At 35.4% G+C, this 25,727-nt stretch overlaps 2 protein-coding genes across 2 annotated transcripts; both read left to right on the forward strand.

Moving 5' to 3' along the window:
* The first annotated feature begins 3,174 nt into the window (after positions 1-3,174).
* LOC123539571 (C-type lectin domain family 10 member A-like) lies at positions 3,175-11,018 on the forward strand. The gene is made up of 6 exons (XM_053527540.1): positions 3,175-3,297; positions 5,840-5,934; positions 6,401-6,494; positions 7,918-8,004; positions 8,423-8,543; positions 10,900-11,018. Exons 1-6 carry the CDS (start codon positions 3,246-3,248, stop codon positions 10,931-10,933), a joined length of 483 nt encoding a protein of 160 aa, XP_053383515.1. The 5' UTR covers positions 3,175-3,245; the 3' UTR covers positions 10,934-11,018.
* A 1,946-nt stretch (positions 11,019-12,964) lies between these two features.
* LOC128549649 (C-type lectin domain family 10 member A-like) lies at positions 12,965-23,996 on the forward strand. Its single transcript, XM_053526788.1, has 6 exons — positions 12,965-13,138; positions 18,478-18,572; positions 20,022-20,115; positions 21,359-21,445; positions 21,780-21,900; positions 23,886-23,996. The coding sequence occupies exons 1-6, from the start codon at positions 13,087-13,089 to the stop codon at positions 23,917-23,919; spliced, it is 483 nt and encodes a 160-aa protein (XP_053382763.1). The 5' UTR covers positions 12,965-13,086; the 3' UTR covers positions 23,920-23,996.
* The last annotated feature ends 1,731 nt before the right edge of the window (positions 23,997-25,727 follow it).

A 25,727-nucleotide genomic window follows, 5' to 3' on the forward strand; every position in this document is an offset into this window, starting at 1 on the left:
GTGACCTCTCTAGAGGCCCTATTTTGCGTGGGATCTGTATGAAAGTTGGTCTGAATATTCATATTGATGCTATCTAGGTTAAGTTTGAAACTGGGTTAACTGCGGTCAAAAACTAGGTCAGTAGGTCTAAAATTAGAAAAACATTTTGACCTCTCTAGAGGCCCTATTTTTCAATGGATCTTCATGAAAATTGGTCGGAATGTTCAGCTTGATGATATCTAGGTAAAATTCAAGACTGGGTTACGTGTGGTCAAAAACTAGGCCAGTAGGTATAAAAATAGAAACACCTTGTGACCTCTCTAGAGGCCATATTTCTCATGAGATCTTCATGAAAATTAGTGAGAATGTTCACCTTGATGATATTTAGGTCAAGTTTAAAACTGGGTCACGTACCTTCAAAAACTAGGTCAATAGGTTAAATAATAGAAAAACCTTGTGACCTCTCTAGAGGCCATATTTTTCAATGGATCTTCATGAAAATTGGTCAGAATTTTTATCTTGATGATATCTAGGTCAAGTTTAAAACTGAGTAACATGAGCTCAAAAACTAGGTCACTATGTCAAATAATAGAAAAAACGATGTCATACTCAAAACTGGGTCATGTGGGAACAGGTGAGCGATTCAGGACCGTCATGGTCCTCTTGTTTTTTATTTCATCGCTCTTCGCTCGCTTCAATAAATGATGACTGAAAAAAATCCGAAGAACAAGACATCATATTGGCGTGGCCTAAAATAAAGAAATTTTAAAATTATTAATTTGTCAACTTCACTAATAATTAATCTCGTGAATACTTGTTTGAAGTGTGCACAAATTGAAATTGATTTTTTTTAAGAAAAAATATGACAGTCGACACGTCTAAATTTTTATTTTACTGCTTTCTGAATATTGTAAAAAACATCTGGAAAAACATGTGCATTTCATTGTTATATAATCAAGCATGAAAAAGGTATACTTCATGTCGAATGGGAGTATAACATCACAGTGTTACGTGTAATGCGAAAAATCGTTTAAACGAATAAATAAGCTATAATGTTTCATGATATATGCAACAAGTAAGATAAGAAATTGTATAATTATAGTGACATATTTGATAACACCAAGTGCCATCAATACAACCATAAGGCCTAAAAAATATTTTTGTTTCCGGTATCCTGACCTATCCTAAATTTTTGGCCCGACCATACAGTAAATGTTCTTATGGCCTTAGAGATTTCTTTTCAACTTTAACAAAAAAATATGCTTTAAACATTGTCAGTGGTGTTAGAAATCAACTTACTGATAATAATAATAATAAATTCTTTATTTTTCTCAAAAGGCATAACCCCCTTATTTGTATTCAGTTTTTGACACAAAAATAATTTCCGGAAAATCCCACTTAATAAAAAAGATATTTAAAAAAATACCGACCTACCTACCATAATTTTTGGCATGTTACCGGAAACAAACACTTTTTAGGCCTAACATGTTTTAATAAAAGACAAATCAGCAAGTGTGACCTATACAATAATCAGTAACAGTTTATTGCCTCCAGAACAAGATTGAACAAAAATATCTTACATTTTACACTCACAAAATTAATGATTTTGATATGGCTCTGAAATCCGTCACAAAATGCAAACCGGTTCAATCCCCACCCAAGCGACCCGAAGAACAGAACATCTGTGATGTATGTCCCAGATAAAATATTTAATTTATGCATAACCAGAACAGCATGGAAATCATTTACATAAGAATAAGAAATAACTCTATACCGTGTAAGTCATTTTAAGTATAGACATGTATTATTTACATGCTAGTAAACTACGGTGTATATAACTTTTGTGCAGAGCAATTGAGTTTGTGTCTAAGAAACGATTTTCTCTCTTTACTTTGTAACTCCTAGGGAACAACTTACAAAAGAAATGGATCGCCTACAGGTTTATTTGCATTTTCCATATATTGTATTGGTAAGTGGAATACAGCAATAGGTTGGATAAGCCGAAACTGTCAAGACACACTACTGTAGTGGGGATCATTTGTTTTACTCCATGGCGACAGTGTGCGATCGATCCCGATTTTTGGAACGATTCCCTATCATTTGGAATAAAAAAAACAACACTGTCCATATTGTATTGTATGACAGATAATTTCCATCTCTTGGATATGCGAACCGTCCGGAAAGTTATATTTATTTATATGAACTATGCTCACTAGATGTTTTTATTTACAAGTGCGTACTACGTGTATATGTACCATATAACCATATGTGTACCGATGTGCAAGACGTTGCGGTTCAGACAAGTTGTGTGGACGCTTAATAGGTACAAGGAAAAAGCGTATTCTTCAAAAAAAAATCCGAAGTTAGACGCTCTGTGCACGTGCCGGAAGTACACATTTTTTAATTCGATAGTATATATCTCATTTGGCATATCGCATGTTACCGTAGAGGGATCGATCCCGATTTTCGTCGTTTTGCGACGAAAATCGGCAGAATCGGTTCCCTATATATAAATGTATTTTCTCCATGGCGACAGTGTGCAGACATTATAACCATAAACTGACACATGACCTTGGCTGTAGTTTTCTCTTTTTTTTTGTGTGAAAAATACCGATTGTATATAAATTCATTATGTTGTACAACATTAGGTAATTTACCGAGAAGTTTCGAGGGATTGATCCATGGTTTGGCTTTGGGAGTGGGAATCGTTTCAAAATCGTGTAAAGGGGACATGACTCTACGTATGTTTTCGACAAACTTACATTGAATTGAACAATCTGGTGTATTTTTTCAGTATATTTTAGGTACAACATTTGCATAATGTCATTATTTTAACTTTTAAAGGTTCAATTAAAAAGCTCTTTTATCCCAGGTCTGTCGGTCGGTTCCTTCTTTCAAGCAAGTTAAAATACTACTGGCATAATGATGCACGAGCATTTCTTCTAACATGAGTAAAATATGAACTTTTGACTGCATGCCGGATTTAGTCGGTATTATATAAGAGGCGCTCCATAGATTTGCTGCAGGTTTTCCATTACTATACCTGAACGTCATTGACCTGTGATAATCTATATCAACTTTATGCAAAGTTAACTAATTTTTCAACATCAATTTGGTATCAGAAAAAATGAGATAAGTTTCCAAACTTTGGCAAATCAGCTAGAGAGATAATATGAAAGTATGTGAAGATGAACATGATTAAACTGATAAGACATGTTTGTGCAATAGTTATAGGCTTGTGGTCGTAGACTAAGGGATCTATTAGCATGCTGTTTATTTTGTCTTTTCTTTCCATAGGATTGTTTGCTGAAACAGAAGGTATGCTTACTTTACAAACTTAAAATCTTAAATCAGTATATTATCATATTTAATAGTTCCTTTGTATATATATCATATGTCAGAGCATTGATGATCTACTATTAAATAATGGTGTCAAATACTGGAATTATGGCGATAAAACGATGGATAATGATGCTAAAACAGTGGAATGTTATTATTATTATTATTATTTACCAGATTATTATAGCGCTCTTTTCATCTATAAAATAAACGTTCGAAAGCGCTGTATAAACCTTATACAAGTATCACAGAATGATATGGACACACAATACAACGCAAAAAATATATCAATAATAAAAGGTATTTAGCCTGAATCAGGTTTTATTCTACATTTTGATTGTACTAGATCATATTTTAAAGAACAATAAACAACAGTAAATAGTTTCCATTGCAAAGTCATATAACAGCTTGTTTTCCAGTGCAAAGTTAGTTTCAATAGACCTTGAAGAAAAAGTGTGTTTTCAATAATATTTTGAAAGCATCAAAACTTTTAGCGTGTCTAATGGTAGCCGGAAGAGCATTCCATAACTTCGGTGCAGCTGAAAACTACGATCACCGTACCTCACAGTTTTGCTTTTTGGAACAACCAATTGTTTTGAGTTGTTCTTGGATCTCAAATTTCTTGCTGGCCGATAGGGTTCTAGCAAGTCTTTAACATAGATCGGTGATTGGTCATGCAATGCTTTGTATGTGTGAACTAGAATCTTAAAATCCACTCTGTGAGTAACGAGTATCCAATGCAGTTTTTTTAATACCGGTGTAATGTGACCATAACGCGATATTCTCGTTATGATTCGAGCTGCAGTGTTCTGAAGATTTTGAAGTCTATTCAGCAAGGCCTTCGAAACACCATACAAGAGCGCATTGCAATACTCAAGGCGTGAAGTGACGAGGGAATTTACTAGCGGTTTTGTAGCATCTGTATTTAGATATTTCCTGATGTGGCCTTTATGACGTAGCTGTCCGTATCCTGATCTACAATCTGATTTAATATGTTTTTCCATGCTCATTTTGGAATCTAGAAAAGCACCAAGATTCCTTACACATTTAGATGGTTTAATGTTCTCTTCTCCAATTTTCACAGTAACCGATTCAATGTGTTTTTCGTTTCTTTGAGAGATAAATACAATCACTTCAGTTTTATCGGCAATATTGATTTACTATGGTGGCTGATTTCTGCCATTTCGCGTTTTCGCCCCGCGACCCCGCTGAGCGAAAACACGAGAATTAACAAATTAAAATGGCGGGGGCGCGGGGCGAAAACTCGCTATTTAGCGTGAGTGCGGAACGAAAACTCGCTGTTTAGCGGGGTCGCGGGGCGAGATTTAGTAACTGGTATGTCGGGGGCGCGAGACGAAACACGATAAATAGTGCTGCTTAAACGTCGAGTTTTCGCACCGCGCCCCGACATCCAGTTACTAAATCTCGCCCCGCGCCCCCGCTAATTATCGTGTTTTCGCTTCGCGCCCCCGCTAAATAGCGAGTTTTCGCCTGGCGCCCCCTCCATTTTATCTTGTTAATTTTGTGTTTTCGCTCGGCGGGGTCGCGGGGCGAAAACTCGCTATTTAGTAGGGGCGCGAAGCGAAAACACGATAATTAGCGGGATCGAGGGTCGAGATTTAGGAACTGGAATGTCGGGGGTGCGGTGCGAAAACTCGGCGTTTAAGCAGCGCTAATTATCGTGTTTTCGCCACGCGCCCCTGACATACCACTTACTAACTCTCGCCCCGCGACCCCGCTAATTATCGTGTTTTCGCTCCGCGCCCCCGCTAAATAGCGTGTTTTCGCCCCGCGCCCCCGCCTTTTAACTTGTAAATTCTCGTGTTTTTGCCCGGTGGGGTCGCGGGGCGAAAACGCGAAATGGCAGAAATCAGCCACCATAATTTTCAACATGTTGTTGTTCATACAAGATACATTTCTACGAGACAGTTTTCAACACAGCCTAAAGCATCCTTCTAAGAGACTGGATTTGTTGGTTTGAAAGATAAATAAAGCTGCCCATCGTCGGCGTAAAAATGGTGATTTAGCCCATGTTTCTTGCATATTGTAGAAACTGGTTTAGTGTACATTGTGAAAAATGGCGATAAAACGACATGTAAATAGCAAGAAAAACTATAGAATAATGGCGATGAAACGATGGGCAAATGGCGCTAAAACAATAGAATAATGGCGATAAAACGATGGGCAAATGGCGCTAGAACAATAGAATAATGGCGATAAAACGATGGGCAAATGGCGCTAAAACGTTGGAATAATGACGATAAACGACGGGTAAATGGCGCTAAAATTATGGAATAGTGGTAATGAAACGACGAGTAAATGGCACTAAAGCTATGGAATAATGGCGATAAAACGACGCGGTGCTGGCGATAAAACGTTGGAATAATGATAGTAAAACAATAGAATAATGATAAATGGATGGAATAAGAGATAGGGCCATCATTAATTGTTGCTTTATTTGTAAACCGATTTCTTTAATATTTCATATACTAGACTCCAGTTTGTTTGAAAATATTTCCAGGATTGACAAGCACGACATGTTACGATGGATGGCTTGCTTTTGAAGGATCGTGCTACTTCTTCGGACATTCTGCGGTCCATTTCACGGAAGCGGAGGTAAAAATAACATCGTTTAGTGAATAAATCTAATGACATGCATTGGCTTTAACATCAAATATTGCTTACAATTCAATATCTTTCGGGCTATTACACGCGGTTCTTGTTTTATCAAAATGCAAATGAGAATTATGCAGTGCTTCTATGAAAATCATAATATCTTGCATGTAAACATGTCATTTTTGGAGACACCCATTATATTTGGTTTTATTCTGACGTTAAATAAAGTATTCATATTATACAATCACATTTTTTTTTCACACAAAACTGCTATTTTTTGGCGGACATGAATCCGCGGATATCAAGTTTCCGAGATAAAATGAATGGGAATTACATATTTTTGTTGGAATTTAATTTCTTGGATCAACACAGTCACAAAATCCACGAAAATAAGTTCCACACGAATATTTCTGATGTCATAGTATTATATCACTGTTATTAATGTGGGTATTTTATTATTTGCTAGCAATTCTGTAGACAGCACCATAACAGCCATCTTATTCATGTTGAGAGTAAACTCGAAAATGATTTCATCAAAGACCGACTCCGGGATTTCAAAAGTAAGTAAACAGGTTGATGCGCTTTTAGGCAGTGCTCACATTGTAACCTGTCAAAATGTTATCAAAAAATGTTTAAGTTATTTTTATCATACAGGAGTGTCATGATAGTATCTTCGGTGCAAATTCTAACGTCAGTCCTTGTATTAACATTACGATCGCATCTTTTGACTCAGTTTACATGCTTACTTAATGTCTCTTTTAGATCAACACGTCATAAGGGCAGCGGTGGTCTAGTGGTTAAAGTGTCTGCCTCTCAACCCGGTTGTTGTGGGTTCAAGCCCCACTGGGGTCACGATCATGCTCATATGACACCAGTACTGATTTTTCCGCGAATAACTGTAAGCTTTCATCACAGTCGAGCTAAAATAAATTAGTATAAACTACATGTAAATCAACACTTCATAAACACCTACGATTTCATATTTGCTTTACATTTATGTGTTTCTTCCGTAATATAGCAACGTTAGCGCCTAGGACAGAGTAACGGGGGCGTTATAGACTGCGTCACTACATGAGTAAAAATGACACAGAATAAAAGAAATGCATTACTGATTAAGTAAAATGTTTTGGCAAAACCATTTGCCGTTAAACATTTACCTCTGAAAAAGAAAAGGTAAATGTCGTCTTTCAACTTCATACATATACCACTGACACTGATAGACTTTTGACAGTCGAATACTTCTTGCCGTTTGAAATGTAATTGTAACTGAAAATAAAACGTTCTTTTAAATAGAAAAAGTAAAAACTCCATAGGCCGTTTAACACGATAAAAATGGAAATGTTTCAAGTTCGGTTTGATTGAGCTTGTTCATGGACGCTAGTGGAAATGCCTATACTAGTTATTGTCCATGTCCTCTAGCTCCGGGTTGAGCAGAACTCAACAATTGTACCAAAAAGTTAGAGACATCCGCAGATGTGCTCATACTGCTTTGTATATGGAACCTTCAATAATACAGTGTGCAATTTCATTTAAAGCTGCGTATGGTCGAGTTGCGATGAAGGGCTTACCATAAATGAGAAAAAAAAAACAGGCAGAACTAAACAAAGGGGATCTGAGGTTATAAGTAAGTCCTTGGGCAGACAAAGACTGTCTAGGAATTTGTCAGAGATTTGGAAGTCAAAGACTTCTGCCGTCGATCTTAATTCTACAATAAAGATTTTGGCATCCAAAATATCTAGCCTTAGAACACATTTTACCGATAATGTCAGTTTTTATTTTTTTTATTTTTTTTTTTGACAGTCAAGTACTTTTTCCCTTTAACATTTATACTGACGAAGATAGCTATGCGGCAGTCAAAGGCGATTGTTGCTTTTTGGATTTTTGGAAGTCTTGGATTTCTGCAACCGAATATATAATGCTATATAGGCCTACATCATATATCTATAACGACATAAATAACATATATTGCATTAAATTAAAAAGGTAAGCACTGGTGGCTTGGATTGACAGATGAATTGATTGAAGGCACGTGGAAATGGTTTGATAATGATCAGACAGCGAATTTTACAGGTATGATTATTGCACTTGGTTAAAAATTATCATAATGTTAATTTTAAAGTCTGTGTTTTTTGGTGCATATATGTTTTACACCATTTGAATTTGCCATTTGAGCCACGCCATGAGAAAACCAACATAGTGGGTTTGCGACCAGCATGGATCCAGACCAGCCTGCGCATCCTGGTCAGGATCCATGCTGTTCGCTTTCAAAGACTATTGCCATTAGAGAAACTGTTAGCGAACAGCATGGATCCTGACCAGACTGCGCGGATGCTGGTCGCAAAGCCACTATGTTGATTTTCTCATGGCACGGCTCAATTTTGAATTATACAATTAACATATAAATGAGATAACTTGCTTTTTCATTGACAGAAATCTCTGTCACATATTGATGGATTGCCGCTATGAACTATACTTCTGTCGATTTTAGACTGGCATCCTGGACAACCAGATGCTTCTCCCGAAGACTGTGCGATATATGTTTACAGTTGGGACTTTGATTGGGGAGATGTGAAATGCCTCAATAACTACTATCCCATATGTGAACTTCGGTATGTGTATTGATATCATATATATGGTTTTTCTTGCACTGAAGGCATAAAACGTATCTCATCCAGTCAATTTTTCACCGGTTGGTTACAACAGAACCGGAAACGTCAATATTAGTCCATATTGACGCCTGAATATGACATTGGGTTTGTGACATCATTTTAATGCGTGTCATTGCATTAATTCAGTATTGTCCATTTTATTAAGACTATTGAACAAATTTTCAATATTTGTACAATTATTTTTATGTGCAGGTACGTATCTAAGGAAAATAGTACTAAATAGAGATTCTTGCTGTGAAGTAGATGTATCCTATAGATATGATAATGAATATTTATACAGCCCAAATGCATTCCGTTAGAGGAACCTTATATAAACTATACAGAGGTTGAATATCAGTCTGATCTTGGTCATGGTGCATGGTTGGTTACGCTTATTTACATACGTCATGTGAGAGACTCGCATTTTTTTTACATGTGATTGACCTACTATTACAGCATGCATTGTGATGCTACGGGATAAAGATCAGTGTTCAAACAATCACCGAAAGAAAGAGATCCCAACTTGAAACGGGAAACGGGTTTTAAGACTCAGCAAGTACGACAGTTCAAAACAAGCTTTGTTCCGACTACATTGGCTTCCTATCAAAGCTAGAATCGAATTTAAGATTTTAACTGTCATGTTTATTTGTTCAGTCGGCCAAGCTCCATCTTACTTGACTGAATTATTATCGGAACAAGCACCAAAACGTAGTTTAAGGTCTTCAGACTCTGTTACAGGTTGTTACGAGGTACCATTTAACAAACGTAAAACATTCGGCGACAGAAGTTTTCAAACTGTAGGGCCGAAACTATGGAACAAACTATCAGTAGAAGTGAGAAATTCTGATTCTGTAGACACTTTTAAGAAAAAGCTCAAAACTCTGTTTTTTAAAAGCTTTGAATCATGGTTCTGATTATTTCTCTGTTGGTGGACTGAATATGTTAGAGACGCTGAGTATACTCTACTATGTAGTGTGATCGACGTATGCTTTATACGCAATGTTGTAATTTGCACTGTACAGTAATTTTGTCAAATATGTCGTGTTTCATTGTTTGATACCATTTTGTATATAATTTATCATGATTTTTCTTTTTTTTAAATTAATGTACAACGCCAGTGAATATACTATGTGTAAAATTATGCGTTTAATCAAATAAAGCAGTTTCAGTTTCAGTTTCAGTTTCAGGAAACAACAGGGATGAATCTCAGTAGTTGACCCGTGATAGCAATCGATATATTACTCCTCCTTTAAATGAGTCAACAGTGTTATTGTACTTATGAAATATACTTGCCTGATTTATGGGTTGGTCAGGGCTACGGATACGCGATATTTATTGTATCTTGTCATCATTTTTGAGCATGGATCCCCATTACTTTTTTAAGGAGTACATTCGATTGCGTTTTCTCCGCGCGCGATTTCGGTATTTTTCCGTTGTTATGGAAATTAAAGCAATTTTCTGTTATGGTCGAATGATGCCGAAATAACATACGATCAATACGTACTTGCACGGAAATTACCGAGTGTCTTTTCACTACTTTATAGGTCACAATTAGCTAAATAGTTCTCTCTTTTCATGATAAAGAGCTACCAAACATAGCTAGACCCATTTCAGAGAACAAATCCTTACCTCATTTTAAAGAGTTATGATAAAACTGATATAAAATGAAGAGATAAGTAGGGGTCATGTATCTTCTAAGAGAGATTTCTCTGGTCACATTTGCTTACTGTAAACTGACATCAAAATCACATTTCTGTGACCTGGAAGTGCTACTCATACTAAAATTGAGCTTCACTTCACCAAATACAACCTGCTCTCCCATTTTTCCTACCAAAATGTCAAAAATACATCCACAATGAAATTTAAACAGAAACTAGCTTCAATTTAGACCTCTGTTGCCAGGCCAAGTGAAAAATTAGTGTTCATATACCTGGCAGCCATTACGCGAGACCAGATGGCTCCCACGCTGGTTCCTTTAGTTTAGTTAGGCCTATATGTACTACCTTAAACCAGTTACCTCTGTAACCGAAATATGTAAACATAAAGTTACAGCGGTATATCTATGTCGAATTTCGGATGTCGAAGTAAATGTCTTGGTCTCTTGGATTTCAAGAATGTATAGCATAAAATATGCTGCACGCAAACCTTACCTTCCACTTGAATCAATTACTTGTGAGTTGATACCTTTAGTCTTTTAAGTATATTTAATGTTTATTATCTAAAACAGAAACGACTCTGAAAAAATGTTACATTTTCGAAAAAATTCATCGGCATAGCTTTGTGAATAATCACACAATAATTATTTTTCATTTTTCAGAGGGATGCAAGTGGAAACAGAAATCGTTGGATGAATTTTCATTTGTGTAAACACTGTCTGTATCTCTTTGATACATTAGATCATTTGTTATGGAAATAAATGGCAAATGTATAACATAACCAGAGCTAATCCTAGACCCCTACATAGCATTATAACTATTGTGTATTTGATTGAAGCTTCACACAAAGCTTCCTGGTCTTGGTTGAACTTGATGTAAATTATGGTCCATTTTGAAAATCCAGATAAAGTTCTGCGTTGAAATATCGAGCTGTGCCTCATTAAAAACTCTATGTTTTGTAATGAAACTTCACGCAACACATTCCAGTCATGAATTAACAAGTGGTTGAACTTGGTTTAAAGTTTGGCCACTTTCGAGACTTAGAAAAGTTGGTTTTGCGTTTATCTGTCACCTGGTATTTTAGCAGCAACTATATATATTGAATTGAAACTTCACACAAGAACACCTTCTCATTGATTACAAAATACAAAATTAGGTCTTAGTAACGGTTACTAATTGGTACCAAATATGGAAAAATATTGCAAGCTGTAATATTTTATTTTTTGAACACATGTGTGATAATACGATTGTAATTTTTATAGTTTACACTTCTGAGACATTCGTCTACTATGTTGCTAGGATAAAACTGCGAACAAACAAAATTGGACCTGTTTTTGAAATGTCACATGTACACTTTTACTGATTCTAACAAAGAAGGTAAATAGCCAAATTGAATCGCACGCCAAAATACAAGGATGTATAGACATACCCTGATATCAAACTATGGAATTATTAATATATTTTATGTGTACATATTGTATCAGTAAATAGAAATGAATATTTAGGAATTCATACTTGCAATCCCGTCCAAAGCGTTGCAAAAAGAAAAATGAGCCGCGCCATGAGAAAACCAACATAATGGCTTTGCGACCAGCATGGATCCAGGCCAGCCTGCGCATCCGCGCAGTCTGGTCAGGATCCATGCTGTTCGCTTTCAAAGACTATTGAAATTAGAGAAACTGTTAGCGAACAGCATGAATCCTGACCAGACTGCGCGGATGCGCAAGCTGGTCTGGATCCTTGCTGGTCGCAAAGCCACTGTTGGTTTTCTCATGGCGCGGCTCAAATACATTTTACTTAGACATTATATCGTACTTCATGTCCGGATAAGTTTTCAGTTTTTGAATAAAAGTCAAGCAGTAATATCAAATAAGGCAATGCCTCAATCGGGAATCGTTACAGTCCATCAGCTTGCCCATAAATATGCGTGTTTATCCATTTAATGGTAGATTTTGGAATAAAAAATACAGTACTGCCCATATTTGTACTGATGTGCAAGACGTTTCGGTTAGGACAAGTTATGTGGACGCTTAATACGCACAAGAAGAAAAAAGCGTATTCTTCCAAAAAATCTGAAGTCAGACGCTCTCTGCACGTGCCGGAAGACTACATTTTTAATTCGATAGTATATCTCATTCGGTATATATCACATGTTACCGTAGAGGGATCGATCCCGATTTTCGTTGCTTCGCGACAAAAATTGGTAAGATCGATTCCCTATTAAGTCAGTTGAATATTTCAAAGAAACATTGCATGTTTGGTTGTTCGTAGCCTAAAAGTGATTTAAGATGAAATTGTTTACTGAACTGCTGCGAAGTTTACGACTGAAGTTATGTTTTACCCATAGAACATGTATCTCTGACTGGTCAGTAGCAATTTTCGCATTCGATAAATTCCGTACAATATTTTTATATGTATTAGACCCTAGCCATGCTATCTACAAGCATATTTTACGTAACAATTTTGAACTGTGTTCAAACTTGCAATTGCGTGGTCTAACAAGGGCAATTCTTCAGTCATATATGACTGTCGTATAAAAATATGTCCAATGAGTTTGCACTATTACCATGCTATTCACCTTAATTGTGTCCTAATAAACAAACCTTGTACAGAACGAATATGTATTTTTTTTTTTAAATCCCATGATGATTTGATGCCTAAATCGTAAAAGTTGAAGAATCTCTAATTTTGGGCGGCAACGACTTTATGACTTGACATCAAAAATGAGTTATTTTCAAACTTTGGTAGGACAGCCAGATAAGTTATATGACATTTTGTAAACCTGTACATGACTAAACTGATAAGACCTATCTATGAAACAATTATTGGTGTGTAAATAGGCTATCAACATGCTGTTTATTTTGTCCTTTCTCTTCATAGGACTGTTTGCAACGGTAAAAGGTAAGCCTATTTAAAACAATTTAATAATCCTCTTCAGAATCACACACTTATTGCCTTTCAGTGAGGTCGATATGAGAGTTTATCGACCTGGAAGATTTAAGCATGTCTTGATATCCATATTTCTAGGTCGATAATTTCTCCTATTGGACGAACGTCAAGACAACAATCCCAGCACGCAAGCCTGTTAGTGGGCCTATACGGGCTATATCCGGACAAATGTACTATACTGTACATATAAGACCCATATTGTAAGTATTTGCCCATATCAGACCCATATTGGACCCATAAACAATGTCTCATCGAAGTGATACACTAATGTATTTATTTTGAAGCCAATGTGGGACCCATGCCAATCCCGTTTGCAAATCCTACGTGGGCCCCATATGGGTCCCATATATTTTGCTAGCTGGGATTGTTTTATTGTTAAATCCAACAACTCGAAAGCTGAAAGGGTTTGAAACATTTGCAGTGGTTGGTAATTTTTCTAGTGTAATGAACTTGTATATCGAACGGGTTCTATATGGGAAATAACTACACCAACCGCAAAGTAAACGCAACGGTTGGGGAAACACATATAATTCGAAAATAAACAATTCAAATGATAAATAACGAGTTTATTTCATTTTATTGGTACCTTACCTACATACTGTGTAAATTTCATTAAAGTATATCAAACAATAACCCCGATTTCATTATGTCAAAGTTCATTACCCACAAGTTCAATTTTTACACATTGTCAACATCTCGTGTATCCTCCATTGGCCTGAATACAAGCAACGCATCTACGTCTCATGGTAAAGTTAAATGACATGTTACACACTTTTTCTCCACTTAGGTAATGTGAGACTTTTTTTATTTCGTTTAAACGAAATCATTTAACGAAATAACTATTTCGTTTAAACGAAATCATTTCGTTTGAACGAAATAAGTTTAAACGAAATGATTTCGTTTGAACGAAATAACTATTTCGTTTAAACGAAATCATTTCGTTTTAACGAAATAACTAATTCGTTTAAACGAAATCATTTCGTTTGAACGAAATAACATTTCGTATAAACGAAATGATTTCGTTTAAACGAATTAGTTATTTCGTTTAAACGAAATGATTTCGTTTAAACGAAATAGTTATTTCGTTCAAACGAAATCATTTCGTTTAAACGAAATCATTTCGTTTAAACGAAATAAAAAAAGTCTCACATTACCTAAGTGGAAAAAAGTGTGTAACATGTCACTTTAGGGGCACCGTATCATGGAGCCAATTACATTCGCGATATCGTTCTGTGGAATATTGTTCCACTCTTGGATAAGAGCCTGACGTAACTGTTGAAGGTTGTTCGGTTGTGGTTGACGTGCATACACGCGTGTTTTGAGCTCCGCCCAGATGTTCTCTATCGGTGCCAGGTCTGGCGACAAGGACGGCCAGTCCAGGACATTAACATTATTGTTTCCTAGAAAGTTAGTTGTTAGGTTCGCCGTGTGAGGCCTTGCATTATCATGCTGGTATATGCCACCGCGTAGGTTCTGTCGCATATACGGGATCACTTCCGGTTGGAGAACGTCATTTACGTACCTATGGGCGTTGACGTTGCCGTTGAGAATTACTAGATTAGTACGTCCAAATTGGGACATACCAGCCCAGATGTGCACGCTTCCACCACCCCACCGGTCATACCTCTGTACACACTGATCTGCTACTCGCTCACCACGTGCGCGCCATACACGTACACATCCATCCAGCCGGTTGACGTTGACCTTGGATTCGTCCGAAAATAGCACTTGACCCCATTGCCTGCGGGTAAATCGTAGATGTCTCGTAGCCCAGTTTAAACGCCCCTGTCGATGTCTAGCAGTGAGAATCAATCCTTTCTTCGGGCGTCTAGCCTTGAAACCAATAGCATATAGCCGACGGTGTATCGTATCATCGCTGACGTTACGTCTACAATGAACAAATATGCATTTAGTACAAGTACATGCACATTACGTGATTTGTTTCATTTTATGAAGTAGTGCACCGAGTCGCATATGAAATATTATTAATATGACTTCATTGCGTTATTTGGTTAATTGATACCAACAAGGTTGATACATATAACTGGTTATTTATTTAAAATAAAGAATGATTGCAATGTTAATGTTTTGTACATGTATATGAGATTCACCCCAGATTAATCCCAACAGTATTCCTGGCAGTAGTTGTGGCTTTGAGGAATCTGTTCTGACGGTGGGCAGCTTGCACCTGTGCGTCTTGTGCCGGTGTTGTCACTTTGGGACGTCCTGTCCTTGGTCGATCCTGAACATTACCAGTTTGTAATAGACGTTGATGGAGTCTTACAATCGTCGAAGCATGACAACCTAATGCTGCAGCTATACGTCTCGTGGACATTCCGGCATGTAACATTCCGACAGCCTGATTTCGCAAATTATCCGGAAGTCGTGGCATTGCAAAAGACTATTTATGTCCGCCAAAAATCTTTTGGGGTGTTTTTTTTAATTGTAAAATCGTAACAGGTCACGAAATTAGCTTTTTTTTAGAATAATTTACTTACTTTCAGCGTGCACGTGCAAAACGTGCTTTTCGTATTGTTGCGCCAGTCAGGTGTCACGGTACGATGATTTCAATAAATTTTAGTGGCAAAGTAATATTTTACATGTATAAATAGTATTCAAATACGTTTGGGTTAGTAAAATGTATTTACGGCAGAAATATTCAAAAAAGAAATGTGTTGCGTTTATTTTGCGGTTCGGTGTATTATCCTGTTCAGAGACCGAAATATTTACATCAGGTGTAAAATTTGCGTAGGTAAAAATATATATCAAGACTGGATTTACATACAAAGGGTTCTGGTGGAAATAAATTTACTCCAACCATTTTGCTTATCAAATTCATTAGCGATATATTGAATTAATATTTTTCATGAATATCAAAACTGTTACATTTATATACATTCTGTCAGGATAAAGGTTCTTGCACCTAAAGCTAGAATTTAAAAGTCTTGTCTGACTTCGTTTTCAATGAAGGAACTTAAGGGGACGCATATTGCTACATTCACAGTTCATATAGCAATGCGGAAGGGGTGCATATTCAAGAAATCGATGGTGGGAAAATAAAAAACATATTCCTAAACTGATATAATACTGATGGACACCTGTAATATTCAGTATTTTGTGGATAAGGATGTGGTACTATGAATGTAATAGGAAAACAGAGGTCTTTGTGAAAGTACATTCAACACAAAATATTAAGCTTTTGTATAAGGAAAAAACAGGTTTTTTACAATAACAGTGTTCCAAATAATGTTGAAGGGATGAGATTTTCTTTCTAACACACCAGGTTTGCTTAAACATGTAAAAATTTAACGCCACGTCTGTTCATCTCGGGATGGACGCCATATTTGTCATTGATAAAAAATGTAAACAAAAAAATCAGAGTGGGATTAGCATTGCAAGGGCATAACATGACATTCTACACAATGAATACCTTAGAACAGATATCTAAGATGCTACACAGGTCAGGCGGGTTAAATGCATAATGTCGATCACTTGAAATTCATCTTGAAAAGGTGGTTAATTTTAGTTTGTTTACATGGTTTTTAATTTTCCCACGACTTCTCGGCGATTCACTGCAAATGTATTACTGCGCCGGACGAAAGGTAACTCGAATAAACAACGGAGAACAACTTAGGTGTCAGCACGTGTACGATTTTTAAAAAAAAACATGTCGATGATTATAATTTCTTATCAAATAATGAATCCTATTCAGATATTCGTCTTTAATACTAGAAAATTATTAATTTCTGTGGACATTTGTCAAATAATATTACTTACAGTGGACTACTTTGCGCATCAAACTGGTTTCCGCTTCAGTTGTGAGGCACTTCCGTTATACTTTTTGACAACAATAACAAAACACAAAATGAATCAATAAAGTCACTTATAAACCGACTGCTACTTAAATCAGTGTAAGTAAAGTTGTTGTTACAACATTATACATGTTCGTTACGTTATGAGATAAAGTTTATCTTGAACTGCATAATCCATTAATTACGTTTAGATGATATTGCATTTACAACTTATTTGACCCCGTTTTTTTACGTGAATGACAGCATTCTCGTGCAACTCGTGCAAACAGAATTATGAAAAGTATGGTGGAGAATTCAAGGACAAATTATAAATGACATTAAAGTGAGGATAACTGTATATTCGTCAGTTTTGATCATTGACATTCCTGCTGTTTATTAGTAACTTTTGTGAACAAGATTAGAATGTTGCTTTTGCACATATACACATTGATTGGACCTCTCAACCAAATTTCATACCTTATTTTTGGGATTTTTAAGACAATACAATTCAAAAGTTTGTTGAATGTGTTTTGATATTTAAGTGCATTGTAGTTCATGAATACCAAGTTAAAAATTAATAATGGCAACATTTCTAGGCCTTTATTGTAAGCCACTAGACTTCTGTAACGATAAATGTTTAATGTATTAAGGGGAATATACTCTTTTAGATTTGTAATGTGGCATTCCTTGACCACCGTATCTTTTCTTATGCACTACTTTGTAAACAAACTAAATAATGTGTTTTAGCTCACATATGCGAAATGAAAAGCAAGACAGTGAACTTATTTCACATTCTTTCTTTAAATTAGAATCTGTAGGACATTGATAAATGTTTGGACAAAGTGAAGCACTATTATTTTCGCACCAAAAAGTCTTAATTGTTGACTTTGAATGTACACAAGAAGTCTTATGTAATTCAACAATAACTTTCTTGTTTCAGTTTTTCTCATTTTTATTTTAGTGAGCAATCCTTTGTGTACTTATAACAGTTGAAACAGTATTCATTTCATTTACCAAAACCTTGTACTTTTTTGCAGGTAAATTTTATAATACCCCACCCACTTTTTTCTAATTTCAAAGTATGCGTCCCCTTAAAACAATAATATGACAATATGTATGGTTTGAGTATTTTCAATATCTTATTCCTTTTCAATTTCAAATATAATGCATTAAAACTCACCAAACAAATCTATTTCCAACCAGTCTGTGTGGGGTATATTTTTACTTTAGGTTCATATGCCGTGAAAATATTTGATATTTTATAAACTGCATATTAATCTAAATGTATGCCCAATTTCGAAACAGTGCTATCAGTAATATATTAGAAAATTGTAAAATAGCAAAGAACAGGATAGCTTTTCTTTCTTTTAAGTAATATATCAAAGATGATTACTGACAAATCACGTGACATTATTTAGCGGATCGTCCCGCCGAGAACATTTTATAGTTGTAAACCTTTTTATTCTAAGCTATTCCAGAGTTTTATAAACGTATTTCTAGGATATCAAGCGACAACATGTTACGATGGATGGCTTCCTTTTGAAGGATCGTGCTATTTATTTGGGCATCAAGCCGCTCATTTCACGGAAGCCGAGGTAGGTTACACTGTTGTCTGAAGTTTAAGGAAATGTATTGGCAATTTCCTGTGCGATTATGTACTCTCATAACGTGTTTTCGACATTCTTTGGCCATAACAGAAACTTGCCTTTTCATAACAACCTTAGAATTCCTAACTCAAATAATAGTAAATACCTAACTGATCGAAAAATGCTGATATCTTGATCGGTTCAAGATTTTTCCCAATAATAGAATTTCTTCAAACTTTGGATGTTAAAGGACAATCATCTAAGAAACAAAGATATGTAATAAAAGTCATAGGTCACCAGAATAGTGAGAAAGAGTTATCTGCTCATTTTCAAAAGTACGTCTTTGCAATGCAATTCACAAACGGTAGACTTAAAAGCTCATAATGATAATGCCTTTGTTCAAGATGTGTCCGCCATGAACATAAAATATATTAATTTCTTGTTAAAATATAATTTCAATAATTGTTTTCTTTCATTTTTGTCAAAAGTTTGAATATTGATTAACAAAATACAAAGTTTTATTGAATGCACTATTTATGATTATCTCCCTTTACATGTCTAACTGTATAAGTTTATGTGAAGTATTTCAGGTAGTGCCTTCTAATCATGTAATTATGCGTAACATCTATTTGGATAGCTTTATCATTTGTTTTTTAATATAGAATTTATAGCCTTTTGGGACTAACTGAAATAATTGGTGAATTACATACAGTAATGAAGCTTTACATATTTGATTCGCTCAAGTATCTTGACTGTAAAACAGGTAAGCAAATTATGAAGTCAAAACAGTCAAACTGTATATACAAGTGTATAGCCGCGCCATGAGAAAATCAACATAGTGCATTCGCGGCAAGCATGGATCCAGACCAGCCTGCGCATCCGCGCAGTCTGGTCAGGATCCATGCTGTTCGCTTTCAAAGCCTATTGCAATTAGAGAAACCATTAGCGAACAGCATGGATCCTGACCAGACTGAGCGGATGCGCAGGCTGGTCTGAATCCATGCTGGTCTGTCTGCACTATGTTGGTTTTCTCATGGCGCGGCTCAATTATTATTTCAGTAGAATAATCTCTATAAATCTATTTTTTTTAATCCTTCAGAATATTATTGCCGTTATACAGCATCGAAAGAACCTTTATCATCCCACTAAATTCATGTTAATAAAAACTTTCCATTGCATTTCCGCCAATTTAAGCCAGAGCGATTTGTATTCGATAGCTATTGACTCCTCGAAAAATGGCGATTTTTTTTTCAAAACTAAAGTTAACACATTTCGTCAATAAGACAAGGCCATTATAATATTTCATAAAATAATAAAAGGTTTCTATAATAAACATTCTATTCTTTGAAACATTTTTGGAATACAAATACTTTCTTTTCGTTGGTTCTAAAAAAATTCAGGATACCAAATTGTAATATATCGATGTTCTTTATCTTAAATGTTTTTTTTTATTACCAGCATTTCTGTAGACAGCACAAAAACAGCCATCTAATACATATACAGAGTAAAGCAGAAAATGATTTCATAAAAGACAGACTTCGGGATTTCAAAAGTAGGTATCACTCCCTAGTGCGTTAAAATGTCATTTAGAACGTCTATGAGTTATCAAAACAGACAAAAGAAAGAAAAGAAAACAGCATATAAGTCTACGAAACAGTTCTTTTATGTTATAAATAATCCTTTTTTTTCTGGTAATAAGCTTTTCTTACATTTCATATGCTTCAATCAATGTTGAATATGAAGCAATTTGCATCGGCGTTTTAGGTGTGTGTATGTGTGTTTTTTTTTCAGTCTTACAAATCGACAATCATATAGAAAAATAGGTAGTTCATAAATACAGTGCATCGGACAATTAGACCATATATCATTTACAAAACAGTGGCAAATGTTCATGTATGCCTGAATGTCGAGTCCGTATTAAGGTAAAAAAAAAAAATGTCCGGTTTTCTGAAAAAAAAATCATGAAGCGCAACAAGCAATGTAATACGTGGTAGACTCAGTTTCACTGAATCTGTTCAAGACAGGCAGTCCTTAAAACTCCCTATAACCGGCTTAATCGGAACTCTATTAAATGTAAATTCTGAATGACTTCTATGATACCAATGGACAAGAAGTAATAACAACACCAAGTATGGAGACAACCACGCTACACTTAAAGACTTGATAAAGTCTAAAAAGACCCTTAGGAAGCCTAAAACATAGCAAAGCAAAATTATAGCAGACTCAGTTTAGGAGAGGTAATGAATATCGCAACACCAATAACGCCTCTTAGCACAGGGTTAAGCTGATCTATACATATGAATACTGAATTGACTCCATGATTCCAAACGAGCAGAAATGGTAATATCACTTGTTCAAGATATCGGGCGAATTTACTGCCACCTACATCACCTTAAATGAATCTATAAGAACAAGGAATCTTGTTAAAGTTTTGATAGACATAGTTCTTTCCAACGGTTAAACTGGCACTTCTAATAAATTCAGATTTCTTTCCACTCAAACACGGATTCCGTCTGCATGGGAAAGTTATAGTTTTGGGCAGACAAGGACGGTTGTTGTCGATTTTACTGATCATAAAAGATTATGACAGCCAAATACTTTTTCAATTTTAAAATGTAATTACAATTAGATTTTGGCAATCATTTCACATTTATACATATAAAAATATTATTTAGGTATGGACATTTTTAACTGGAAAGTCGGATTATTTAAACAAAGGCCTTTGCCGTTGAACATGTATTACAGCGGTGATGTAGATTCCAAACCGCCATAATGCTATATATTCTATAACAAAGGTAAGAACTGGTGGCTCGGATTGACAGACGAATTCATAGAAGGTACGTGGAAATGGTTTGATACAGACCAGACAACAAATTTTACAGGTATTTTTATACTTAAAAGAATTAATACTAGGTATCGAAATCCTGCTGTAGTAATTATACGTGCTTTCCTCGTAACTAGCACGGGAATTTCACGGTGTGTCACACCGTCACTTCTCAGACCAACTGTCATTTTTGTTTGTATGAAACGTTATCAGGCCGAATTCGTAAAGCTTATTTAACAATATGATGGAATGCTGTATACTACTAACGAAGATGGGTACCCGTACCATATAGTTCAATGGACCCGACTACAAACAAAGATGCTTATAACATGCTTTACAGTTGGCAAGTTTCTAATAATATGCTCATGTAACAAAATGTGGTTCTTTTATAGACTGGCACCCAGGGCAACCAGACGTTTATCCCGAAGACTGTGCGGTTTATTATTACAATTTTGACTTCGCTTGGGGAGATTTGCCTTGCTCTAGTAATAACTACCCTATCTGCGAAATCAGGTAAGTATCCAAACAGCAGGCATTTTATATTTTGGTTTACCTGATACAAAGCTAGGTGTATAGATCATAAAAATGTATCTTATATGACGGCACAATGTATCGATGATTACAAACATATATCTGTTCGACATTGCAACAAATGTTCGATCTGAGATCCTTTACACTAATATATCATTCATCATCTCTTAAACCAAGAAGAAAAATATATTAATAGATACTTGGTTTAGTTCCTTCTGTTTGTCATTACTTTAACAACATACGTACCGGGTCACTTATTTTCGCTTCTGGGATTATTGGTACTCTTTCTGACACAGAATTACAACTCATTCTAAAACTTTTAATGCCTCTTCTTTTGGCCTCCAAATAATGCTCACCCACTTCAGTAGCTGTGACATTTAAAGAGCTGTAACTTTAGAGATATTTACAACTGTAACCTTTTCATTTTTATAGCTGTAAGTTTATTTCTGGAGTTTTCTTAATTCGAACTGTTTGATAGAAGTTTTACAGCTGTAATTGAAACCTACAGCTGTAAAATCAATGTTTTTATAATATATACAGGCGTTAATTTGAAATACAGTGTAATCACATGACTGCAACATTTAATAAAAAAAAGTTTTTCAGCTGTAAACTTCCGCACACGCGGCCAAAAAAAATCTCTCTCTGATGTAGCAGCTTTTTTCACAAAATAGTTCAAGTGCACAATGTGATTAATTGATTTAGAAGGCATCATGGAATTACGTTAGCACTTGCAAATTTGACAGAAGCAAAATTTTATGTATCATCTTAAACTGAGTGTGTGTATAATATGGCGGTTTTTATCAAAATGGTTATAGTGTATGGACGGGGATACAAGAGGTGTTGCACATTGCATTATAACCACTTACGAAAGGACTAACCATTATTTTGCTTACTCGCGTTCTACACTTCCAAAGGTTCTTAATAAATGATATCAAAGTTTCCATATCTTACGTGGTATATGAATGTATTCGTGGATAGATTTTATTTTAATTTTCCGATGCTCATAGCCATAATCTACGATGACACAAAGGCGACATTTACCACTCTTTTTTTAAAAAAATTGCACTCCTCTTTTTTATGTCGTTCCCACGAGATACCAACTTAAAATGTCGTGGTAACGAGTTACTATGTCTTGCGAATGACATTAAAAATGAGAAGTGCATTTCTTAAAAAAGTATTTCATTGAAATAAAAAGAGTAGCGAAATAAAAAAAGTGGTATATTATAAAAAAGAATGAGGCAATAAAAATGAGTAGTGCATGTTAGCTATGTCGAGGGAAGACTTTCTTACTCGTGGTAACGAGTTAGCTATGTCGTGAGAACGACTTGCTATCTCGTTCCCACGATATAGCTAACTCGTTACCACGACATAGCTAACTCTTTTCCACGAATTAGTCAGCTTATCATATTGTTTGTTACATTTATTATACCCTTGATCATTTTTCGAATCACTTCGAAGGGGGAAGTCACTTATCATTTACAGCAAATAAATATAAATTACGCATTTTACGCAAAATTGGATGGGTTGACTAACTCGTGGGAACGAGATAGCTATGTTGTGGTAACGACTTACTATGTCGTGGAAACGAGATAGTAAGTCATTCCCTCGACATATCTGGTATGCACTATTCTTTTTTATTGTACAATGTACTATACTTTTTTATTACATTACTGTTTTTATTGCGCTACTGTATTCATTTCAATCCAATACTTTTTTGATTGAACTTCTCTTTTTTATGTCGTTCCCACGACTTAGCAACTCGTTGTTTTTTGACATACTAAGTCGTTCCCTCATGCTAATATCTCGTGGGAACGACATAAAAAGGAGAAGTGCAATTTAAAAAACAGTAGTGCATGTCACCTCTGTGCCACCGTAATAAACTGGAACAAAACTGTCGTATTTCTTGAATCACCAAAGAACCACACAGTTTAAAATACTTTTAACTAAGAATGTTTCTTTTTTTTCAGCGGATTAAATGAAGAAACAGAAATCATTGGCTAAACTGATCCTGGATTGTTTTCAGTGTTTCTTTATAGTATTTAAAGAAATAAAATTATTGCCAAAAGCAATTACTGTTATGGGGATTTATTGTTTCATGTTCAGATAAATACAAATAAAAACAGAAGCCACTGGATGTTAATAAGTACAGTCGATCATGTTTAGTCTTTCTGAAAAGAAATAAAATGATTGTCAGAAATATTCTATATAGAAATAAATGACAAATTAATACATGAACAGTGGTAGTGTTAGACCCATTTCACATTCCAGTCTGAAGTGATATGTATTCAACAAGAAAGTAATAAGATGGTTTGGTATACAGCAGAAGTTGAAAAAAACACCTATCGGCATGGTAAAAAAAAGACAATTTTAAACACTAGATTCTAGAATATGAAGCTTTTGTACAATATCGCTGTTTATAAGTAATTTTAGCATTAACTGCATACATGTTAACATCTTTGTTAAAGCCACTATAAAGGTCCGGAATACGATTAATATTTCTTCCACGCCAGTATCTTGAAATAGAACTAAACAGTTGTAATGATCACTGCGCGTAAATGTAATGAATTGAATCTCCAATTTAAACCATTTAATTTATTACACATACGCGAAACTGATTACATTTATGTGCAGTGATCATTATAACTATTCAGATATGTATCGTGTCAGTGTGCCTGTCCAATTGTCAGCAACAATTCAGTTTGGGCCAATACATTTAATCCGGCAGAAGTATTGTCTTAATAGCTCAATGATATTGACTAAAAGTTTAAAATATATAGGCTATACATGCATATAATAGCAAATTTAAGAAGATATTTGTTACAGAAACAATTTTAACCCTTACCATGCTGGACGCGATTGATTCTGCCTTTGCAACTAGTGTAGATCATAATCAGCCTGCACATCCGTGCAGTAACTTAAACCCATCAATAACAGTAATAGATATAAGATATCATAAATATATACTTAAAAATTCAATGACACTGCTTTGTCCGTCTGTCTGTCCACGGTCCAGAGCGCAAGGCCTATGCTAAAGAACTGTTGAGACTTCAATTAAACTATGTAATTTTCAGGAAATAACAGGGATTTATGGGCATCTAGTAATTAAATAGTCGGACTTTCTGTGTGTCCTCAATGTTGTTCAGGGTAAAACAAAAGGTCTGATCAATATGCTAGTAATTCAGACAATGATAAAAGGCTTACAGAGGTCATAGCCATAGCAATACTATTTTTGAGTTATTGCCCTTTTAAAAACCAGAATACATATAAGGTAAAAGGACAGACGGATACCAGTGATTTAATTATATCATAGAAATATATCTATGCAGCATATTTCTAAACATAATTGTCAACTTTTATTAAATGCACCCAAAATAACTAAAGTACTTGATCTTCTAAACGAAAATCTGAGAATGACCTATTCACATTCATATTTCGGTATGTTTGGATTTCCGATATTGCTATTTTTATTTCACGCAAATCTATTTTTATTTGAACCAGTTAGACGACACGTTTGGACAAGCATTTATCTGACCATCAAAAAGCGCCGTATGTCATAGGGTGTGAAAAATGTGCAGTACATCCGGGGCTCGAACCCGGGACCCCACGCTTACAGGGCGAGTGCGCTACCGCCTGCGCTAACCAGCTGCCTGACACATATTCTCCCCTTACTTGACCAAGTCCGTACCGTGACATATGATACCTCTGAAAACACGAGGTGGTCGTCATTATTGTAAACATGAAAAACCCAGGCTAAATATAGATTTTTTTAACTTCTACTTTCGCTTACAAAATGTTACAAGCAAGGCTCT

The sequence above is a fragment of the Mercenaria mercenaria genome, chromosome 16, assembly GCF_021730395.1.
Source record: "Mercenaria mercenaria strain notata chromosome 16, MADL_Memer_1, whole genome shotgun sequence".
NCBI classification, from domain to species: Eukaryota; Metazoa; Mollusca; class Bivalvia; order Venerida; family Veneridae; genus Mercenaria; species Mercenaria mercenaria.

Excerpts from the sequence above, each read along its gene's own strand:
- LOC123539571 (XM_053527540.1), top strand. The coding sequence starts at position 3,246 with ATGCTGTTTATTTTGTCTTTTCTTTCCATAGGATTGTTTGCTGAAACA. Across the intron at positions 3,298-5,839 it reads ATTGTTTGCTGAAACAGAAG|GATTGACAAGCACGACATGT; the intron begins GTATGCTTACTT and ends AAATATTTCCAG. Across the intron at positions 6,495-7,917 it reads CCGACTCCGGGATTTCAAAA|GTAAGCACTGGTGGCTTGGA; the intron begins GTAAGTAAACAG and ends TAAATTAAAAAG.
- LOC128549649 (XM_053526788.1), top strand. The coding sequence starts at position 13,087 with ATGCTGTTTATTTTGTCCTTTCTCTTCATAGGACTGTTTGCAACGGTA. Across the intron at positions 13,139-18,477 it reads ACTGTTTGCAACGGTAAAAG|GATATCAAGCGACAACATGT; the intron begins GTAAGCCTATTT and ends ACGTATTTCTAG. Across the intron at positions 21,901-23,885 it reads TACCCTATCTGCGAAATCAG|CGGATTAAATGAAGAAACAG; the intron begins GTAAGTATCCAA and ends CTTTTTTTTCAG.